Source organism: Platichthys flesus, chromosome 17 (genome assembly GCF_949316205.1).
Source record: "Platichthys flesus chromosome 17, fPlaFle2.1, whole genome shotgun sequence".
Lineage (NCBI taxonomy): Eukaryota > Metazoa > Chordata > Actinopteri > Pleuronectiformes > Pleuronectidae > Platichthys > Platichthys flesus.
The window spans coordinates 15,118,864-15,141,043 of NC_084961.1; the positions used below are offsets into that span (position 1 = coordinate 15,118,864).

General features: G+C 42.1%; 1 protein-coding gene across 1 annotated transcript; it reads left to right on the top strand.

Annotated features, from left to right (window-relative positions):
- Positions 1-1,565: 1,565 nt before the first annotated feature.
- On the top strand, positions 1,566-21,782 carry lpcat1 (lysophosphatidylcholine acyltransferase 1). Its single transcript, XM_062410214.1, has 14 exons — positions 1,566-1,777; positions 8,485-8,624; positions 8,971-9,185; positions 9,984-10,096; positions 10,190-10,250; positions 15,427-15,485; positions 17,311-17,345; positions 17,568-17,622; positions 17,822-17,904; positions 18,021-18,146; positions 18,544-18,697; positions 19,187-19,285; positions 19,357-19,498; positions 20,398-21,782. The coding sequence occupies exons 1-14, from the start codon at positions 1,691-1,693 to the stop codon at positions 20,523-20,525; spliced, it is 1,497 nt and encodes a 498-aa protein (XP_062266198.1). The 5' UTR covers positions 1,566-1,690; the 3' UTR covers positions 20,526-21,782.
- Positions 21,783-22,180: the final 398 nt, after the last annotated feature.

Here is a 22,180-nt window from a genome sequence, read left to right on the forward strand (position 1 = left end):
TATAGCCAGCACTTGTATCATTGTGTTACCTCTGAAAGCCAGAGAAAGCACAATGCACACAGCAACACTGACAGACTGTGACATGCAAACAAAGCAGCCAAAGAAACCTGTCTGGTTTGAAACGTGTTTGGCAACAAATACTGAGTCTGAGCCGGCCACCCTGCATGAATAGTTCTGATTAATAATTGCTGAAGGAGTTACAATTAAATTAATTTTACTTCATCTGAATATGGATTTCAGAGAGCACATTTTTGCTTTTATTCAACAGCATTTCACTTAAGCACCTGACAAACACATAATCAAAGAGAGAAAGATCTTATCTTACATGCAGCATCCTGTTATAAGTTGGTAAGACAGTTTTTCCTCCTCGAAAGACCTACAAAAATGTAGCAGTTATCTTTAGTACTGACAATTCACTGAACAGCTTCGTGGCTGTAGAGGTTTATGAGATGAACACGTGCATTTTTGGTTTGGAGCTGATGAACCTGTCGGCCCGAATGTAGATCTGTCGCCTGCGGCTATAAGACAACAAAATCTGTTTTTAAGGAGCAGTCGCTGTCCTGTAGAAAATAAAAGTTGCTCGGCAGAAATGGACATGTAGATCAAACACAGGAGGAAAATCTAACTTAAAATACTTTCGGGAATATAACCAATGGTCAAACACCACTGACATCTCAAACACACAGAGAGTGAGTGCTTATCATCTTATTGCCTGCCTGGTGTGTTTGTATGTGTGTGTGTGTGTGTGTGCATGTGTTTGCTGGTAATGCCTGTAGTGAAGTTTCAACTTTTGTACAAAGAGGTTGTTTTAGTTTTTCTCAATCAAAATGTTAATTTAAGCACTTCCTTAAAACACCCTCCCTCCCCTTGATGATTTCTATGGATTTGTTATTTTGGTTTTCAACACAATTAGCTGATTTTATCACAAGATCATGGCACATGATTACTCTCATAAGAAAACTGAGCTCTCACTTTATTAGGCACACCGTTCCTGTCTTGTTGCAGGGTAAAATGCTTAGTTGTTTTCAAACAACTTTTCAAATAGGTGTCGAGATCAACTTAACAATCATTTTGGATTCAGGTGGTGCTGTTTAATTGTCTTGTAGTGTACAGCGATGGGTTTCAGTTGACGAAAAATTCTAGAAACACTTGTTTGGATGCAGCAGAACTGGAAACAGGTGTATTTTGCCGCATTGAAAAGAGCCTTCGAAATTCTAGTTTAGTCTAGTTAGTCTAGTTTTTCCCGCTTTGATGCAACCGTTCTTCAAATGCAAAGAAGGAAGCGGCACCTGACAGGGGCCTTTAAGGGGCCAATCAGAATTCAGCGGATCCACCCCTAAAACCCAACAGTTGTATTGTTTATTCATTTTATATAACACACATAATACACACGAAAGTATAAATATTCCTTACGGGTAAATTACCTTATCAACGTGACCCTTAAATAATACAATTATTAATGAAAGTTGAACTCCTGATGCGAGACCTTTGCGAGGCACGTGAATCTTATTTTGAAAGTCACCACCGGATGCCGTTGGTGGGCGGTGACGGACGCGCGTCTCCTTCCCAGTCCAGCATCAGCGCCTCTGCTTAGGGGAGAGGAAGCTGGAGTCAGCGCCGATCAGGACCGCGTAACACCCCGAGACATTGTGGACACACCTCATCCCGTCGCTGTGAAGGTTTGTCCGCCATGAAGTTGTCAAACACTCGCCCCTCCCGGGTGGGAAGACACCCCTTCGTCCACGAGCTGAGATTCACCATGACAGAGAAGATCCAGGTAAGAAAGGACTAGGCAGGAGAAACTGTTTTGCAGGCTGTGTGTTTAGTAGACGCTCACTTTCCTGTGGGGTGTGTTACACTGGGGATGTGTTATGGTAACACTGAAGCACACTGTGAAAAATGAAAACATAGGGACGAACTTTTTTTTAAACCAAGAATCCGAGCGACAGTGTTGTTCCTCATTGTTGTGCTGTTTGTCCTAAAGGAGACAGAAGTCATGTGTTCCACTAAACATGCATTACTTCTGCAAAGTCTCTCCACAGACCAGACTCTCTTTGATAGCTGCTATAATACACACTGGGAGTTAAGGTCTCAGCTGAGCAGCAGTTTATTCTCACTTTTATTTTGGTAACCCTGTGACATGTAAGTACCATGCAGATCCTCCACTGTGTTATCTGAACCATGTGGTGTCATTATGTGACCAGCCACTACCCCACACCTCCCTGGATGGATTTACACACATGGATCCCGATCGACTACATTTGCATGTCAACGAACTTGCATCAGAGTTTGAAGCCCTGCACGTCCACACTCTGCAGAATGCACCACCGAGCAACTCCAGCCCATACATTGCTGTACCATACCTGTCATACTGGTGCATGCCGATCAGGGCAACATGCGCCCGACCACCTCCCACATTCTCCCCCTGTCAGTCGACACTTCTCTCCTTCTGGCTGTTTCTTTTGACTCATCCAGTTGAGTGTGTTCACACACAGGCACACAGTGTTCTCACTGGGTTGCGAGCACAGGGGTAAACAAGCTGACGGCCGGCCAAGTTTCATATGCGCTCATTATACAGAGCGCGTTATTATCATAACTCACGGTAGTCCCCATTCGAGTGGATCAGTTTTCAGGATGTCATACCAGGAGTGACTTACGGGTTGGTGAGTTAGGTTAAAGGCAATTTTTGTCTAGTTAGGGACATTCCAGGTGGGGAAGCCGTCCCGACTCGTACTCAGACATTGTGAGACACATTTAGGGTGAAAGGTGGAAGGGGAGGAATCCTGCTGGTCGTGGTGCACATGGACCCCTGTGGCTACGTCCTAAATCAACCAGTGAAATCAATGGAATCTCTCCGCTGGAGGACGGCGTCCTCATCAATCAGCCGATGAATCAATGGGGTTTTATTACTGACAGGGTGACACATTGCTAACACAGTCTGACCGACCAGCAGATGGGATAATACCACCTAGCCTGGGGTTGAGTTATATTCTTTCCCTACAGAAACAGTCTCTGAACCTCTGAAACTTGCCGGTTACTTTGCTGTGGAAGCAATTGTACAAACAGACAAGAGGAGGAAGTGTACTCCCTCTGCTCTACCCCCATCTGGTGCATCTGTTTCCCGACAGCCTCAGGGCCCAGAGGTGCCTGCTTTCCTTCACAGCGAACCATACAGAGCACAAGGCACAGGAAATTAGCCTCTACGTTGGCACCGACGGCTCCCAACAATGTTCCACTGAGACAAGTTGCTATTTCCCGGCACTCTTTTATGAGTTTGTTTAGTTCTTTGTCAGATTTCCCACTGGAATGTTCTAGTAGATTGTAAACAGTTGTGTGTCTGTGCCGGAAGACGGCAGCAGTCCAGCGAATGTAAGCTGGACCATGTGTGTGCCTGAGTCAGTTTCACACCTCGCGCCGCCTCTGGTGTTGCGGCGAGGTGTGTTTTTCCACTTTCACCAATGCTTGTGTGTACTCAGCTGCAGATACTCAACTGGTGGATACACAAACAAACACAAACTCGGCCTGAACACAAGTGGAACTTCCTTCATGCCACAGGCTTTACGTGCAGATGACTGCATGCCGCGCATATTTTTCAAGGTGTGTGTCTGCTTGAGAATCCCTGTGTTTGTTATGTAAGTGCTGCCACATGTAGAAGCACATGTAGAAGCACATGTAGAAGCACATTTCTCCTCTCGGCGTGTTGCCCTCCTGGCAGTATTTTGGGTGCAACTTCTGGCAAACAGGATAAGCAACAATGCAGGTCCACTGTCAGCGAGTAGAACAGACAGACAGACAGACAGACAGACAGCAGCACTAACACACACAGACATGACTACAACTTGATCGGGTCCCCCTCTCATATATCAATACATCTATCAAATGTGCATAGGAGTAATCAGAGAGCAGACAGTTAATTCGGCAGGAGCTATTTGAGTGGGAGCACAGGGCTTTGAGTGGGAACCAGCATTCCAAAATCTGAACGTGACATCACTAAATCCTGCTCTCAAACTGAAAGATCATGCTCCTGAGTAAAGATATATAAAAAAGCATTGATTAATAACGTGTATAGGTATCACCAGGGGTGTTGCAACAAGGTAAGAGAAGGAGGCATCTGCGTGTGTCCTCGAGAACAGCTGTTTGAGGTTAGTCCACAACAGCAACTATGGGGAACCCCCCTAAATTCTGTGATCCGCCATATACAGAGGACTGTTAGGAAAATCCCTAATCATGCCACTGGCTTTCTGCCAAAAGCTTCTTAATTGTAGAGGTTTGTCTAAATGTGGGAATGTATATTAAAATAATTGTGTTTCTTTGTCGTGTTTCTTTGGGTCCAGTTTACTTCGATGTAGCCCCCCCCCCCAGGTCCCTTTTGCAGAGGGCCCCCCCAAAACCTTGATGTCACCTCCTGCCTAGTGGTCTTCATCTGCACGCCTGCAGCCGTGGTTTATTGAAACCAATTAGCCAGGAGCAATTAGACCTCACCACAGGGTGTAGGCCGGTTAGAAGCATGCTGGGCCATGTTGCTCAGGGGAGGTGGGTGTTATGGTGCCCGGTAATGGAATAACAGACAATTGTGTGTAATTGCAGGTCTGAAAACAATCATTTACTTTTAGCAATCAGGACTAATATTCACATTTTTTTATTTAACAAAAGGAGTCCATGTTGACATTAGCAACTATCTTTGTTTTGTTCGCCCAACAGTCTTATATTTCAAAGCCTGGAACCATCAATCGTTCAACTGTCAACAATAAGCTGCTAATTAATCCTCTCCCAATCAGGTTATTGATTAATTGAGTAATACTTGCAGCTCTAGAATCAATACATGGTTAGCATGACAGCAGATCCACCCTTCCCCCAGTGGCATCACCCCTTATCACCTGTGGTAGCATTGAAAGGTGACACAGTATTCCATGCTCACTTGCGAGAGACGTATTTTTTGAAATTGTCAAGATTAATTCAACTGTGGAGCTCAGATAGTTTTGATCGGTGTTGTTATCGTTTCCGGTTCCAAACACACGTTTGCTGGAAAGTGTGCAACAGGCTTCGTGGAAAGTTTTCTCCCATTCAGTGGGTGTGCCAGAGGTATTGCCCAAACAGCAGTTATATAAATCTCTTAATCCTGAGGACAATAAAAGGCAGTGCACATAAATGATTCTCAAGTTCTCTTGAAATGTGGCAGCTGCTACTGAACATTTTGGAAAACTTATTTGTTCTAAGTCTTATTTTGGAGTTGTTAATACCATATGTAAAAACATATTTAACCTTTATTTACAGCTACCATAGTTGCAATGTTTGATTATCACAAAAGTTTTCTACATTTTGTCCAGTCTGAACACAGCTCTGGTTAATGCTGTTTTTTTTTTTTAAGATTCAATCTTCTCTTCCTCCTCCTCCTCCTCCTCCTCCTCCTCCTCCTCCTCCTCCTCCTCCTCCTCCTCCTCCTCCTCCTTGCCATCCAGTCATTATTTTGGTAGAATATTGATTATAATTGTGGTTACATCAGCATGACATCACCAGGATTATTTACTCAGACCTAAAGAAAAGCCTCTTCAGTGGTACATGAGACATTCAACTACTAAGTTCAATGACTTGGTAGTTTTCATAAGTGTAATCAACAAAAAATGCAGCATATTATTATTTCATCCAAACATTTCAAGTAAGGTTTAAATAATGATTTGGTTTTGCAAAACACATAACATCCTTTTTACTGCTGCATGACTGATGGCTCCCTGCAGGTTCAGCTTTACCTCATATGTCCCTTCTGCTTGGTGAGGCCCCGCCCTCATTGTGTGTCTGCCCGTGCAAACTGTGCATTTACAGCTGATGCTATGTGTCCGATGTTTGCCTTTTTATGTGATGCACTTGTGTGTATATGTTTGCATTAGAGTCCAGCTGACTGACTGGTATGGTGTTGGTGTGTGTGTAGACAATGGAAGTGCTGCGGATGATGCCTTAATGTGCGCTGTAAGCTTTATGGGTGCCATACGTACAAGCAGAAGGTGTGTGTGTGTGTGTGTGTGTGTGTGTGTGTGTGTGTGTGTGTGTGTGTGTGTGTGTGTGTGTGTGTGTGTGTGTGTGTGTGTGTGTGTGTGTGTGTGTGTGTGTGTGTGTGTGTGTGTGTGTGTGTGTGTGTGTGTGTGTGTGTGTGTGTGTGTGTGTGTGTGTGTGTGTGTGTGTGGAGACAATTGGACCATCGTGGTTTCCTAGAGTCTCCTGAATATTTAACACACAGCAGAGATGCCATCATAAAATCTTCCCCTCAGGTCAAAAGACATTTGCTTCTCTTTTGTCTACACAATCATCCGGATTATACACCGAGATATTTGTTTTTTGGCGTTTGTACTTTTTACAAGTTTGGTGACTTAATCGTAATTGGTCATCATCTCCTTGGATTCAATGGAGATCGAAAGTAAATGAATGATGATTTGTTTAATTGAAGAAGCTGCCAACAGCTCTCACAATTTAAAAAAGAAACTCCCATTACAGCCACAGAAGCCATTATACATCTTTAATTTACAAACAGCAGCATTCTTTATGACAAGTAAAATGATCTTCATGTGTTAAATTGACGCATGGCCCCATTACCAATGTTTTTCTCAACGCTGCAAAGGAGAGGAGGCTTCTGACAGAATGCTATATTTGGACATCTGATCTCTTAGATAAGATAAGATAAGATAAGAAATACTTTTTTAGTCCCGCAACGGGGAAATGTGCAATGTAACAGCAGCAGAAGAAGGCACATAAGAAGCATGCAGCACATGGGTGAAGGAATATAAAGAAATAGAAATATACAACAATATATAGAACAAATATAAACGTGATTAAACCGGTATATACAGTGTAAAGAAATATATTACGTGTCAGAACATGTACAGCAAATGGATTGCACATACCCGTCTAAATTGCAGAGAAATCTCTTACAAATGAATATACCACAGTGACTATTGCACATTTGAGAATGTTAAAGTGACAGTCCATAGTGGGGGTGCCAGTAGTTTACAGTTTATAGCCCTAAAACCTTTGAGTGGATTTCATATTGGAGTGGGGACGTGTGATATGAGTGAGCCCAGCTTACTGAAGTGTATTTTTTATGGCAAAAAATTCAAATCATCAGCCGTGGAAGGGGCTGCTACTCTCATAAAGCACTGGAAACTGCTCACCTCCACCCCGCCCCAACTCATTCTCATGCCACCCCCCCCCCCCCCAAGAGAAAATGTCAGCACATCCTCCCGAGACGGATCCGTTAAGCTCTGGTGATGAGTGTGCCGCGCGTCAGGTGGGGGGTGGGGAGCGGCGTTAGGGGCGTCATAAATCAACCCCATTACTGTTTATTTATTAATACAGGACCCGCTGTGTGCACCTGGCCTCATCCAGGGAGAGAGATGCACAAGGAAGAAAGGGAAGACAGGACAGGAAGAAGGAGGAGGGGGTTAGATATGATTCCCCAGAGGGATGACAGAAAGCCCATCAATGCAAAGTAGGAGGAACACAAGTTGAAGGGTGAGCAGCATGACAAATGAAGGTGCAGCTAAGCAAATGGACACAGGGAGTGAGAGATTGATGGATGGATGGGTGGATAGTTGGGGAGAGGGATTCCCCGCGGGACCACAGATTACTGTAAAGCAGGCGTGGAGGCTGATGAGAGTGGAATGAGAGAGAGAGAGCACATAAAAGTGCCGGATGAGGAGATCCAATGGGGGCTCGAGACAAGGAGGAGGAGGGAGCTTTAAATATCACACAGTCCGCATTTACACTGCAGGCCTTGACATTTTGACCCTGTTGATACACACACACACATACACACACACACACACACACACACACACCACGAACCTCTCTCATTACACAGTAAGAGAAAGGCCATGACAGGCCGATCAGCTGACTTCTCGTCTAGTCTGTAGATTGAATAAACTTCATTTCAGTGACAAGACTTATACCTCATGACCAGAGGATGAACTCAGCCCCATGTGCTAAATTGTCTAATATTTTATATCTGTCAATGTAGACAGGGTAGACACTTTTTAAGATTCATACTAGTTTTCCTACAGATTCTACACATTCACATGCAGAATCAGTAGAGATATGTTTGACTGACTGCACTTTCTTCATTTAAAAAATAAATCTTTATCAATATTTGCTATTAGTAGGTATCTTGTAATTATATAAACAAATAGATGTCAGACACATAAGCCTGTAAGCTCCGGGGATGCCTTACCAGGAAGGTATGGTTAGGGCATGACCGAACATGACCAACCTGTCCTGTTGACTCTGTTGGAATGTGTGTCTCCTCTTCTTGACCCAGTAGGATGTGCAGTCCTACTTTTATTGTATACGAATGTACAGTATGTGAAAGACTCAATATTGTTTGACATTTGAAAAAGCAGTGGGATGGCACTAATGTGACTATTTATATCTCACATTATTTTGACCTTTCTCACACACACACACTCACCCGTCCTCTGTCTGCTCCTCCGTCTCCTTCAGATCGGGCTGATGTCGGTCACAGTGTTTCCCGTGCGGCTGCTGCTGGTGTCCTCCTTCATGCTGCTGGCGTGGCCCTTCGCCTTCGCAGCCTCCCTGGGACGCTCCGAGTTTGTCCTGGAGCCACAGCCATGGTGGAGGAGGTGCGTGTGGAGAGTGAGACAGGGTTTGGTTTGAGGAGCATTATGAGGACGGTCCTCACCTCTTCAAAGAGCTGTTGGATGGTTAAGACAATTGAAAGTTCAGGTTAGAGTCAGGACAAGCGGGTAATGCAGGATAAATTGTGTCCTCACAACTTTAGAAAGACAAGGTGAGCTTGGGTGATGCTGAGACAAGAGGGGATTACACGACACCATTCTGACAAGCAGAGCTGAGCAAACAAGCATTCTGTCAACTACAGGATTATCTGCTGTTTATAAGCGTCCACCGAAAAGGACTCTTGTGTCGGCTGAGGTTTCAAAGTGCTAATCTCTGTGTCGTCTGTCCCAGGTTTATAGATCTGTGTTTGCGGGTGATCATGCGAGCCATGTGGTTTTGCGGAGGGTTCCACTGGATCAAGGTGAAAGGGGAACCCGCAGCGCCCTCTGAAGTTCCCATCCTCACCGTGGCGCCGCACTCCTCCTACTTCGATGCCATCCCCGTCACCATGACCATGTGCTCCATCGTCGCCAAACTGGAGAGCGCGAGCATTCCCATCTGGGGCAGTGAGTTTGACATATTTCCATCGACAGATTTACTGAAATGAAATCAACTGAGCGGTTTATGTGCCCTAAAGACCTGCAGCACGTTTCATTTAAGGCCAAATGCAGGAACACAATACAAACGTCTGTGTAGAAAGACTGTCATAAGAAAAGAAAGTCTGCTTAAGTGTATCTGAATAACATCAATAAGATTTTTTGAATCACTGTAGTTCGTTAAATTATTAAATTGACACGTTGAAATTGTTTGGTTAAAAATTAAATGATCTGGCTTTATAGGTTTAAAAAAAATAACTATATTGAGTAACAGTTTCATTTAGGGATTTTTTTAGATAAGTTAGCTGCTCACTGGACCATACAGCGCATTCAGGCACCATATGCTGCACGTGGGCGTAGATACAATTTCAGGACAGTCTCAAAACGATCATTTAATGTTTTTGCACACAAAACATATGTGTGTGTCCCTGAATAAACAGATGTGGATGCATTTTATTGGGACAATTAACTGCATTTAAATATGATGATTGTCTGTAGAAAAGTCAATTAAATAACATTGACGCATTTCAAATGTTAGAAAGTCATTATTCTGTGTTTTAAAAATGAAAAAGGGTTAGATTTTTTTTTTTTTAAATCCAATCAATGTACCTTAAAACATTTTCCCAGAATGACGCGAAAATTCAGCAATAAATGTTAATCAGGGGAGTGATTATTAAACGCTAAAACTTAGTCAGCTTTTGTGTTTTCACTTCATTATTCTGACGAGCATCTAAAATCTGACTCTTCCTCATCTCTGCCCCCCCCCAGCTCTGATCAACTACATCAGGCCAGTGTATGTGTTTCGGTCCGACCAGGACTCCAGGAGAAAAACTGTAGAGGAAATAAAGCGGAGAGCGCAGTCTGGAGGGGAGTGGCCTCAGGTATATGAATATGAATATGCACACGTAGTAATGGCACACATACACACACACCTCGGTCACTTTAATGCATTTTTTAAAATTTGTTTCTTCCAGATTATGATATTTCCAGAGGGGACGTGCACCAACAGGTCGGGTCTCATCTTATTCAAGGCTGGTATGTGTTCAGACCCCTGACCCCCTCTGTCTTTTCCAGGGTGTTACTCAGGTTGTTGGACCCTAAAGCTGTTTGCACAGTAAAAGGGAGTTAGGGTAAGGTTAGGTTATTTGTGAGAATAAACCTGCCTTTGGGCGCTTATTTCAGTTGGCATTGTCCTGCTCTCCCTCTTGCAGCCTGTTACTGTTTTCAACATCCTCTTCTCTATTGGACTCAACAATAGCAACCTCTCAGCTAGTAACCTACACACTAACAATGACTAAAGTTTTAATAACGATTTGCTCCTTCCGTCGACACTGGGCCAGAACGACTGGGATATGTTCAAGAAATACAAAGTAGCCATATTAAATCTAAGTAAGTGTCATGTCTTCTGAAGAAGTTGAGATATGAGCGTGTGTGTATGTTTATATAGCACCTTTCAAAATAGACCGATTCAAAGTGCTTCACAAAGAGGACAAATAAAAACAATATCATTTAAAATCAAAGGCAGCAAATGAAATGATACAAAAATGTAAAGTCAATAAATACATAAACAAAAATAATTCAAGGTAATTGCATAGAATAAAATAAATGGTATAGAATAAAAAAAACATGAGTAATGGCAAAAAAAAAGAGCCCAAAAACCAAAGAGATTGACTCTTCAAGTTAAAATGATCTATAGATATATACAATGGAAACATAACATTATGTATCATCACTAATGTTTTATGATGAATCAGTTAGCAAACAGTTGCTTCTATAAAAATCCAGATTTTTTAACCGTAAATGCTGAGCTGCAACTGACTCACTACAAAAGCTCCATGAAGCCAAGGGAGCTGCAGAGTTGGGTCATCCTGTATTTCCCTGTAGGTGAATCACCCCGATAAACCCCGTTCATACAATCGTTGTGCTTAATCTTCCATTTTCCATAATTATACCCTCCTTTTAGACTGAAAACAAAACCTAATCTCTAAGTTTTAGGAGCGGCCACATATTATCTTGGGAGGTACTGTTTCAGTATTTTTCTTGTTTGGCATCCAGAGGATGATTTGTATGGATGTTTGCTCATGGATAACAATTTCACATTCACATGACATTTAATCTGGCGTCATCATCAGATCAAAACTGACATCAACCTAAGCCGTACTTTGTGTTGAATGGTAGTTAGAACATGTTTATAGGAGCTGGAAGTAACAAATAGGAAGGTGATGAAAATCCTTGTGAACTAAAAAATAAAGCGGTGTAAATGTGGCGATGAATTAGGTGATTTGATTAAACACTTGAGATATGATAAAATTAGAACCATGTTTCAAACTGGGAATCAGACAAGCGGATCGGGTTTTGAAAAAGTCTTCAAAAAAAAGTTTGGAGCCGAGCGTTCGCATATTAATTTTTTCAGGATATAAATGTTGAATGGAGAAACACAGACTGGTTGATTATCAGTTTTTTTTATTAAATACCCATAAGTTTATATAATCCAATGATAACAAATCACTCAATTTTGAAATTCATTTCAATCAACAGTTTTAATCAAACCAGCTCTAAATGAATGAGATCCCATGATAATCCCTCACTCCATTTTTCATTCTAACATGCTGCTGAACTAAGTGGGGGATTTTGGTAAACTTTATACTTGCTTAACATCATAGAGTCGTATCTGTCAACACACTGATGTCCACATTTAGCTCAAAGCGTGGGCTCTGCACGGAGTAACAGAGCTGCTAGCACGACCGTAGATTCTAGCGTGTCCGCACAGTGTGTGTGTGTGTGTGTGTGTTTGTGTCATCCCTCTAGTTTAGTCACATGCATCTGATGAGCTTCTCTTTGAATCAACCCAGCTGTCTGCCCTCCACACTGAGTGACTCATAACTGATCTGTCTGAGTGCTGCCGTAATGTGGGTGACCTGCACCCAGCACTGTGTCTTCATGCATGCAGATGATGTGCTGAGGCTGCTGCTGCTCATGATGCACCTCCTGTGCTCACATGGTGTTGGCCTTATTTAACCTACACATACTGTAACTCAACAGGTATTGTTTCAAATGTAGGATGAGAAAATTATCACATGCACCCATTTGAAACCTGTGGGTGAAAGCCACCGATCAGAACAGTATTTGATTGTGGTTCATGGTCAGTTCCAGCCAGGTGTGTGTCTGTGTCTTCATAGGCCGTGTGGGATCACTTGGTTCACTATTCATTTCCTGGACTTGTAAATGATTATTAATTCATGGAGTGTGCTGCAGAGCTGCCAAGTCCAGGTGGAGATGTCTGGCCAAATTCATTTTCTACTTTGCCCAACCGGCTTGGAGGTTCAGCGTCTCGCTAGAGGACACTTCAATGGGACGCCAAACTGTTGCACTCATCTTTCTGTGCTTGTTTTTCTGCTCACCTCCTCTGTGTGTGGGTGTGTGTGGTGTGAGGCATTGTTCCCCTGCCTGCAATAATCCCCTTTCTTCCAGTCTGTAACTCTGCCATTCCCAGTAAGCCCTGTTGGTCACACTCCGCACTGCTTTGGGTGTGTATGTTTGTCCGGCTTGATCTGCCTGTTGTGTGGTGCCAGTGCTCTCTGGATGTGTCTCCTCTGGTTATGTCATTTCACTGGCTCCGAGCACAACAGAGAGAAAGAGTGTGTGTGTGTGTGTGTCCAGCATGCACGGCCCCACCTGTGCATGACCTTATCAACAGATACCTCCAGTTTTTTTTTATTTTTCTCATTTCAAAAGGCCTTTTAATAGAGCAGTCATGTTCATCCTCACCACTCTCTCCGTGTCTGTCCCCTCTCTATAGTCACAATATAGTCTACTCAATGTATTCACTCTAACGCACCTTCATCTTCTTTGATAGTCTAATCTGGGGCCAGACTAATATGTGGGGCAGATGATATTTTATTTCCTGCTTCCTTCTTGATTGCAGCTCATCAGATTTAACCTCCCCAGAGTTTCACTTCATTTTATCTTGATCTGATTCAACACAAGGACGTTGTCTGATGTGGAAATTCATTATCAATATTCACTAAAGCGGAAAGAATATTTTTGGCCGACACAAGTTCCAGTATGAACAATCGTGTGATGCAAGAGACAATGGCTTGGAAGAGAAATATAAAAATTGATCACCCAACTCTGCTGTCTTCATTAGCTCTGCACAACATTTTAGCATTGTTCAGCTCATTGCTGTGGTTTTACGGTCACAGCCCTGGTATCAGCAGCTGCAGGCAGCCGTCCTCATGGAAGAAGCTCTGATTAACATGTTGTGGACTCGGTGCCCAGAACCAAAAGGCAGAAAAATCGCCACAGGGTAGATGTGGAAGGGCGCATGCCTTCTTTGATGTGAACTTTCAGACTTTTCAATTTAGTCAGAATCTAGAGGCGGTCTAGGTCGAGATCAAACTAAACCATGGTTCAGACCTTACAGACCAATAGCAGGAAGAAAAGAAGCAGATCATGAAAGTTGCCCAGGCTCACAGGATTGCTTCCAGCCATTGACTCCAATGATATTATGTTTAAACGACAGTTCTTTAATTTGATGGGTTCAAAATGTTATGCACCTGAAGATGGTGATTCTGGTAGTCACATTAGAATATTACAATGAAATTAACCAGTTCATTCATTTTCTCTAACGAAAATACTTTTTAAAAGAGTGCACTTTATTCAAAAAAGTTCCTGAATACGACAGCCGACTTGACAACAAGCTGACGTCAGGCCAATCTCATCTCCCAATCAATGTCAAGTAAAGGTAGAAGCAGCCCAGATAGGTGATACCGACATGAATGGAATTTACAATGTGAAACAACAACTAACCAAATCAAATGTAAACAATGTAACAAAGACAAGAACCTTGGTTCGGACCATGGTCTACTCTGGACCTTCGGGCGTTAACATGTCTGAGGATTGAATGTTAGATTGACTTCCCTCAGGTGAACACTGACTAGACTTCAAATCAAAGCTGATGTTGCTCTGCTTCTCCTGGGTGTGTAAATACTAGTCACTAACACAGTCGAACAGTCGTCTCTAAAACTGCTCCCACCGCACCTGAGTGGCCTAAAAAATGAAATTGACCTTATGAGGTTTAAGCCTTAATCTCATTAGGAACATAAAAAGATCCCGTTCTAATCTATTCAACGCTCACACAGTGGCTTCAATAGGGCTTTGTCCTGTAATAAATAGTATATGAAACCTCTGCGGGCTCGTCTGTCGTCAGCGGGACATTATAGACTTTGAATAGAGACGCTGTCTGTGAGGGTTGGGGGTTAGCCTGAGGCTGTGAGCCTGTCACTCATCTCAACCAGGACACGCCACTCATCCCAAGTCTGTTGAGGCCAGCGGATTCTTCTGTTGCGTGTAGAGCATGTTAATGTGCAAGTGTGTGAGAAAAAACCCCCATAAAACACTCACTCACGCTCCGGGACCTTTCCATGTCCATATCACAGTATCCTGTGAAGAGGAAGAAGAAAGAAAGAAAAAGGCTCAGGCAAGCTCAGAAATAGTCAATAGACACCAAGTTTATATGTGTGTTTGCACTGATATATATATATATATATATTTGGTATTTATAGAGATTTATCTATTAGATTATTTTACTTCTCCTAATTTTTCTTACCACTTTTATTCTACTCAAATGTTTTTAACTTTGCTTTCAGATTTTAAAAAGTTTTCTTTAAATTCAGTCTCTGTGTTGTTTTTCTTTAATGTCTCTGAACGGTACCCTGAATCTACCTCTGCGTATGAAAGGGGATTTATTAAAGACCTTGCCTCTAAAAAAAAAAGCAAAAGCAATTGTCACAAATTTTATGAACCAAATTTGTATTGAACACATCTCCTTTCAATAATTATTTTACCTTTTTGTATAACTTACAATCATTACAGTTTATATCATTGGAATTCAGAAGCATTATCTGTGTGATTATAGTAGCCAGCCTTATTGATAATACACATTTATGTTTTTGAAAGAAGACAATAATATTTATTGTCAGTTAGACATGTAAGGAAGTATAAGTGAGCAGTTTATTGTATGCAAGGCTTTATTATTTAGTACATTAACAGGATTACTATCTTTCCTTGAATATAGTCAACATGTCTGCATGTTATTGTGTGATCAATAAACCTAAGTATTGTGTCTCAGTTTCAATTACGTTTTTGGTCTTTATGTAGTTGACATTTCTTTTTGCCCTGCTATTGTTTCCTCATCTCTTGTCTCTCTCAGGTGCTTTTATTCCTGGACTCCCAGTGCAACCAGTGGTGCTACGCTACCCAAACAAACTGGTAAATACCCGATGTCCAGTCCTCCCCTTCCTGTTACACACTCTGTTCTTCGCGGTGACACCAGTCACCTCGGACATAGTTCAAGTTAAAAAAAAACACAAACTGATACACACCTGTGATGTAATGGTTTCTTTCCCACACATTAGTGTGTGACTTCATTTTCAAGTGGGATGATATTTCATTCTCGTCTTTCTCCATCTCTCTCTCTGGCTCTCTCTCTCTCTTACACACACGCTGGTGTCATGTCTCTTTCTCGCCACTTCTCCTCGCTCGCTCATGAATTATGTAGCTCCTATTACCTAGTTTTTCCTTGTTTCCCTGGAAAGCTTTTGTCACTGTTTCCCCTTGTGCTGAGTTTAGCCACTGTGGTGACTACAGTGACAACGTGGCACTTACAAGGCAGTTAGGTGACGGAAACACAAATTCACTGCTCCGACAGAGCCACTTGTACTCAGTTTGTATTTTCCTCTCCAGAATCTTTTATTTCCTCAACACCAGACATGTTTCCATTCCATCGGTTTCCATCTGCTCCTCAAACTACCGTGCAACTACTGGCCGTCTGCAACTGGAAATGGAACCAACAGTAAACAAGCTGCAGCCAGCCACAAAATGTGAAAAAATACACAAAATACTGATTGTTACTGAGCCAAATAAAAACACATTGAGCTGCCGCCACCTCGTGAATCTACGACTGTGCGACTGCAGAGAGCGTGAAGAGAAGCTGAAAGCAGCCAGATGTCTTGCATGTGCCTGTTGTAAATGTGATGTTATCTGAACAGGCTCAGAATCATCTGTGGGCTGTTTTACAACAACTGTGCTCACACATGCTGCTTGGTTGTCTTAGTCCAAGCAGATGGCTCAAAAACACGTGGTTGAATTCAAGCTTTTGGTCATTTTAATGCTGATTTTGCTGATCTGTTTTGTCCTATTATTTACTAGAGCAGTGGCTGTTCTACACCTGCCTGATTGGAATAGGATGTCTGTTTGGCCTGTGGAGATTCTGGTTGCCTCATTTATCCGAGACTGTAAAAGTGACCTGCAGTAATTTAGCCGCGGCAAGTTAAGACCTGCTGCAGGACTCAGTTCACATAGAACCCTGAAGCTGCTCCATGAGTGCTGCACAGCTGCTCACCTGTTTATTCAAAGTCCAGTGAAGCTCGACTCAGCGCACAGAACCCTGAACTGGAGAATCAGTTGCCGTTGTTGTCAACACACCAGTTGTCTTGATTGGCAACGTGTTGATGAGTCCCAGTTGTTTATTAATGTTTAACTTCTAGCTTATCCAAATCCCACCACATTCAACACTTCACTTTCTTTGACAAGAGATTTCTGTAATAATTGATGAACAAATAGAAGAAGGTAAATATAAAGACTCCTGGAGTGACAGGTAACCATTAACGGTTTGTTCTCCTTTTCCAAAGGGGGAATTTCACAGGAGATCATGTTCCTCTTAAATGATCATAGTGACCTTTTGTCCATATTTGAAAGTCTGGTCAAACAGGATTTTCTGAAACATCAAGGACGAAAACAACATTTACATCAAGAACCAGAACCGTTCAAAGAGGAACGGTCACTTTCAGGCTTCATCATGTTTCACTTCAGTCATGAATAACAGAATCTGAGAAGATGTGTGCTCTGGTTAAGAAGTCAGGAACTAGGCCAGAAGTATTAGAATCACAGTATTGAAGTACTTATCAGCTGTAATTATGTGTGTGTATGTGTATATATATATATAATGACTGTGTCCTTGCTCAGTTTTGTGGAGTTGGTCGACAAAACTGTTTCAGTGTTTTTCCTAAACTTTTTTTCTCCTTCCTCTCCACAGGATACTGTTACATGGACATGGCAAGGTCCCGCAGCGTGAGTGTTTTTTCTTTCACACACTTACATGCTCTACACACAACACATACACACACATGCAGCATCCACTCGCTTCTGCTATATGTAGTTATAACACCAGGGGCCTGTGTATGCTGTACAGAGACTTATTATCCCCAGGACAATCTGTCCAGTCCTGTCATCGTCCTTCATGTTGTTTTTCTCTTCCTATATAAAGACAAATCCAACTCTTGTATCTTCCAGGTTCAAGATCCTATGGCTCACTCTGTGTCAGCCTCATAATCCTATGGAGATCGAGGTGAGTGGTTCAGTAAGAAAAAAAAAAAAAAACTTTATTTAAAATGTTTCCCAGATTGAAGAAATATTAGATATAAATTAAAGATGCTGGCCATACGTTGTAAATATGTATCTGTGTAATTACATGTTAATTACACAGCTGATCAGCAGACAGTTTCATAACAAGGCAACATGATGAAACTGATGTTCTGTCTCCTTAGTATTTGCCTATTTACACACCATCAAACGAGGAGAAGGAAAACCCGGCCTTGTTTGCCAGTAATGTCAGAAAGCTCATGGCCAAGTAAGTGTGTGTTTAAGTGTGTGTATGCGCGCATGTGTTTGTGTGAGTGTTTGCATAATGATCAACATCTGACACACATTAGGTCCTCGTGAACATTGTTCCCTCCCTCCCAACAGGGCGTTGGAGCTGCCACTCACAGACCTGTCATTCGATGACCGTGACATCATCCTATCACAGGGCCCGCTGCGCATTCAAGACTACAGCGGCCTGCTGGAGTTTAACCAACTGATGTGTCGCTTGGGGTGAGTGGAGGGAGACAGGATTGACTGGTTGGACTGGGCGAAGGAATGGGTTTCAATTATTCAAAACTTTCAGGGGTGTGAGGATGAAGAAACACTGCCACCTAATGGCAGAAGGGGATAACACACAAAAGGAGATGTTTTCTTTCTAGGTATGACAGAATCTTTATAGTGCGAGACACCAAGACAAGAGAATATTTATTATAAATATTATTCACAGTTTGTGTTTTAGATATTTTGAGTATTTTCTGTAACTGTTTGGATATTGTGGTTACGCATGTGGGTATTAAACAGCTAAACCATGTTTAAAAACACATGTGGTTAACCGTGCAATTATCCTATTGTTGCAATGTGTGATTCCTATATCTATATCTGTGTTTACTTCTTTAAACGCTTACAGACTGAGATCAGGAAGCAGAAACGAGCTGCTAGAGGAGCAGCCAAAGAGAGCCAGGAAGCTGCAGGGGGAGCGGCTGAGTTTAGACGACTTCGCCCGGGTCCTAAACCTCCCAGTTACAGACACACTCACACAAGTCCACAGTTTTTTCGACCAGGTAAACACCGAAGGGATCCATTCAACATTATAGAAAATATTGCGGGTACCCCATCATGTATCTCTCTCACAATTTAGATAAAGGTGCTTAATAATTTCAACAAAGAAAACCCATATATCATGGTAATGTAAATGAGAGAGTCTGGAAACTTTTCATGGACCCCTGGCAGTGTGCCACAGACCCTCCCATTTAAGAACCACTGCTCTGAACCACTCAAACCTTTCCCTCTTACAGGTGATTCTACTGAAGGTTTTACATGTAGAACTGGACCCAGTGACTCATCAGCTCCCCCCTGTGGATAATGTGCAACATATTGCTGAAAGATTTAAGCATATTTGAAATCAGTTCACCTGTAGATACAGTTGAGTTTAAATATTTATATACACATATATACAAAGTATTGCTACAAGAAATGGGCCATTACATGTTTATATAGGATCTTACTTGTCCCTCTGACCTTCCTGCTCACTGAGATCATTTTGTTTTCAGCGTGGAGATGGACAGATAGACATCAGACACTTTGTTATTGGGCTGTCCACTGTTCATCAACCATCAAAGTCAATGGAGACCCTCAAACTGGCCTTCAAGGTGAGCAGGCTTTTAATCTGGTTTGACGGTGGCTTGAAATGATTGCTCTTAACACACATGTTGCTGTTCAGATGTATGAGAGCGAGGAGGACGGGGACGTCCAAGAGGAGGACCTCGCCACCATCTTGGAAATCATGCTGGGAGTGGAAGAGGTGGAGCTCTCGGGTCTGTTTTTATCGCTCGACAGACCCGACAAAGAGAGGATCACATACGGTGAGCCCCCCCCCGTTGTGGTACTGCAGAATATTACAGTACAAAACTGTCGGATTAATCGCAGTGTTGTGGTTCATATGAGCCTCCTGCACAGATGATTGACAGCATCTGTCTCTGTTCCCTCTTCCTCCGTGCTGTCACTTATCACATTTGATTCCTCCTTGGCTGTACTGAAGAGGATAAGAACCGTCTGTTTTCGTATTTGTTTTTTTTTTGTATCCACCATCTGTCTTTTCTAGAAACCGTCAAAGCTTCTCTGTGCACTTGTTTCCTTCTCTATTGTCCTTGTAAAGCGATTTCTACTTTTACCATGAAACAGGCCATCAGATTGTCCATCTGCAAATACGGTGAAATGCCTCTTTAGAAGAATGGAAGTTGGTAATCTTCTCTGTAATGATGTGAAATCATCATGTTAATTCTACCGACAAATTAAAACTAGCATGTCGATGTTCCTGAGTTTCCCCGCAAAATTGATAAAATCTTTGTCCGCAGCGGGGGGTGACAGATGCGAGTGACAGGTAAACAGACTAAAGAGCGAAAGACAAGTCTCTCGCATGAGAGCGAGAAGTGCTTCCCATGCCACAGTTGCAGCTGAAGCTATGAAGTCTGACTGTCTGCATGGATGTTAAAATTTGTATGGACGGTAGTGTGACTGTGAATTGAGCAGCACATAGTTATACAATGTGAAAACGGACATAGACACCAAGATATTGATTTCTTATGTTATGAGAGTGTCAACTTTTCTTTTTGTTTCATTAGGAATCTATATCATGACAAACTAGATAATTAATAAGAAACACTGTGTTACATCCCTCCTTGAATAAAATAATGATTCCACTTCCCTGTTTAAGTTCACAGACAATAGTAACAACGTTTCTATGTTTTGACCCTTTTTGCAGATGAACTTCATCGTTTTATAGTGCAGCATCCTCGCTTCGTCCTGGAACATCTCGACTTTAAAGATCATCCACGCAAATTCGGCCAACAGAAGAGCTGCAACGGCCACAACCACGACAAAGACGAATGACATGAAATCCAACCGCTCTATTTACCTTTTGTGTCTGATGTAACAGGATCTCCACATGCTGCAGCTTGCCTAGCACCTCTGTGCCTTCATGTGCCAGTGAGGAGAAAAATTCAAGGTGTTATGAAGTGTAACGATGGATCAGTGGACCACAGACGCTGGAATCAGAATCTCAGCTCCATCATTTCTTTCATTTCTCCTCTGAACTTTTTGTGCCTTCCTTTTGTTTTAGTCTAACGATATAAAGATTTTTATGCTCTGTGGATATTATATTTATTTTCAATTTATTTTCTTATATATGAAGTACAGGTTTTTAAGAACGGGGTGCCTTTTAACCCTGCTGATGACCTTGTGTTGTGGGTTTAGTTCTGTTGTTGATCTCAGGCCAATGGCTAAAAACGCACATTTCCCTTTAATGCCGCTCCTCATTTCCATACAGCACAACCACAGAAACACAATTTCAGGTAAAAACAAAACATATATATATAGTAGATAATTCTGCCATGCTCATCATAACAGAACGTTACATACTGCAGGCAAAAGCTGAAGAAAGTAGCCATTGAATCCACTCAAGCAGCTGTCCCACTGCCTCAGAAATAAAGTTTTGAAATGGATAATATATATTCATAGTGTCAGGGAATCCATTCTAGGAATCGCTCAAAGTTTGTCTCAAAGTAAAAACCATTCCTGTTTCAGTTATTTGTGAAGCTTTCCGCACTAAAACTAACAGGAGGCAGAAATACAAAGAATGTGAATTCTAAGCTTACCAAGAACTATGGGATAATAGCAACTTATTTATGTATACGGGTGAATAATATAGTTAAAAAAGCTGTAGGTTATACACTACAAAAAAAAGATATTGTGATGAATAAAAGGCTCAACATGTCAATATCAATGATCTGTTCGTATTACACTGCGTTCTAAAGTGATGGTATATTTTGAATGGAGCTTTTATACAACTTCTTCAAACCTCTTTGGTATGATTTCCCAAAGCTCGTTAAAACGATTTGAAAGTGGGCTCGTTTTTCTAAGAAGTTCTGAGTCTTTCTCTCTCAGCAGTTAAATCTCAATCGAGAAGATAACGCGCCTCCTCACTTTCTCTCAGCCTCTACGTTTCTCTGCGGGTTGAAATAGCGCTCTCTAATGGTTCATGCTGGACGTACGACTGCATTGTTCCTGTATGTAAGAGCCTATAATGCAGGAATCAAACCTCTTTTGTTTCTATTTCATTTTTTACAAATAAAGTGCTTTGAGTTTTGAGCTGTTGCTGTTTTTGTGCCACTAGGTGGAGCTCTGCTTTCACACATTCACCTCGAAGGGGTTTGACTCCCCTCACATTGACTGACAGTATTTACTGTATGTGAATCAAAATAGTGGTTCTAGAATTTTATTAAAAATGTCTTGAAATTTAGTTCATAGCTTTATTCACCTACTCAGATCTATGTTCTACCCTGAATGCCTTTTCTTCAGTTTTCTCTTTTCCTCTATCGTCACAATTCTTCAGGCAGCCATTGCTTTCATAATGTTTCCATCTCTTCTGAATCCACATGGTGGTGCTAGTTCACCGAGCTCCTCACCCCAAGGAGCCCATGCACCACTGCCCACCTGACGGACAGGATAAGCATTACCTCATCCCTTCCTTTCATTCCTCCAGGTAA

Bases quoted from the DNA above. Each gene is read 5' to 3' on its own strand.
- lpcat1 (XM_062410214.1), top strand. From the start codon at position 1,691: ATGAAGTTGTCAAACACTCGCCCCTCCCGGGTGGGAAGACACCCCTTC. The intron at 1,778-8,484 runs GTAAGAAAGGAC...CGTCTCCTTCAG, and splicing joins CCATGACAGAGAAGATCCAG to ATCGGGCTGATGTCGGTCAC. The intron at 19,286-19,356 runs GTGAGCAGGCTT...GTTGCTGTTCAG, and splicing joins CCCTCAAACTGGCCTTCAAG to ATGTATGAGAGCGAGGAGGA.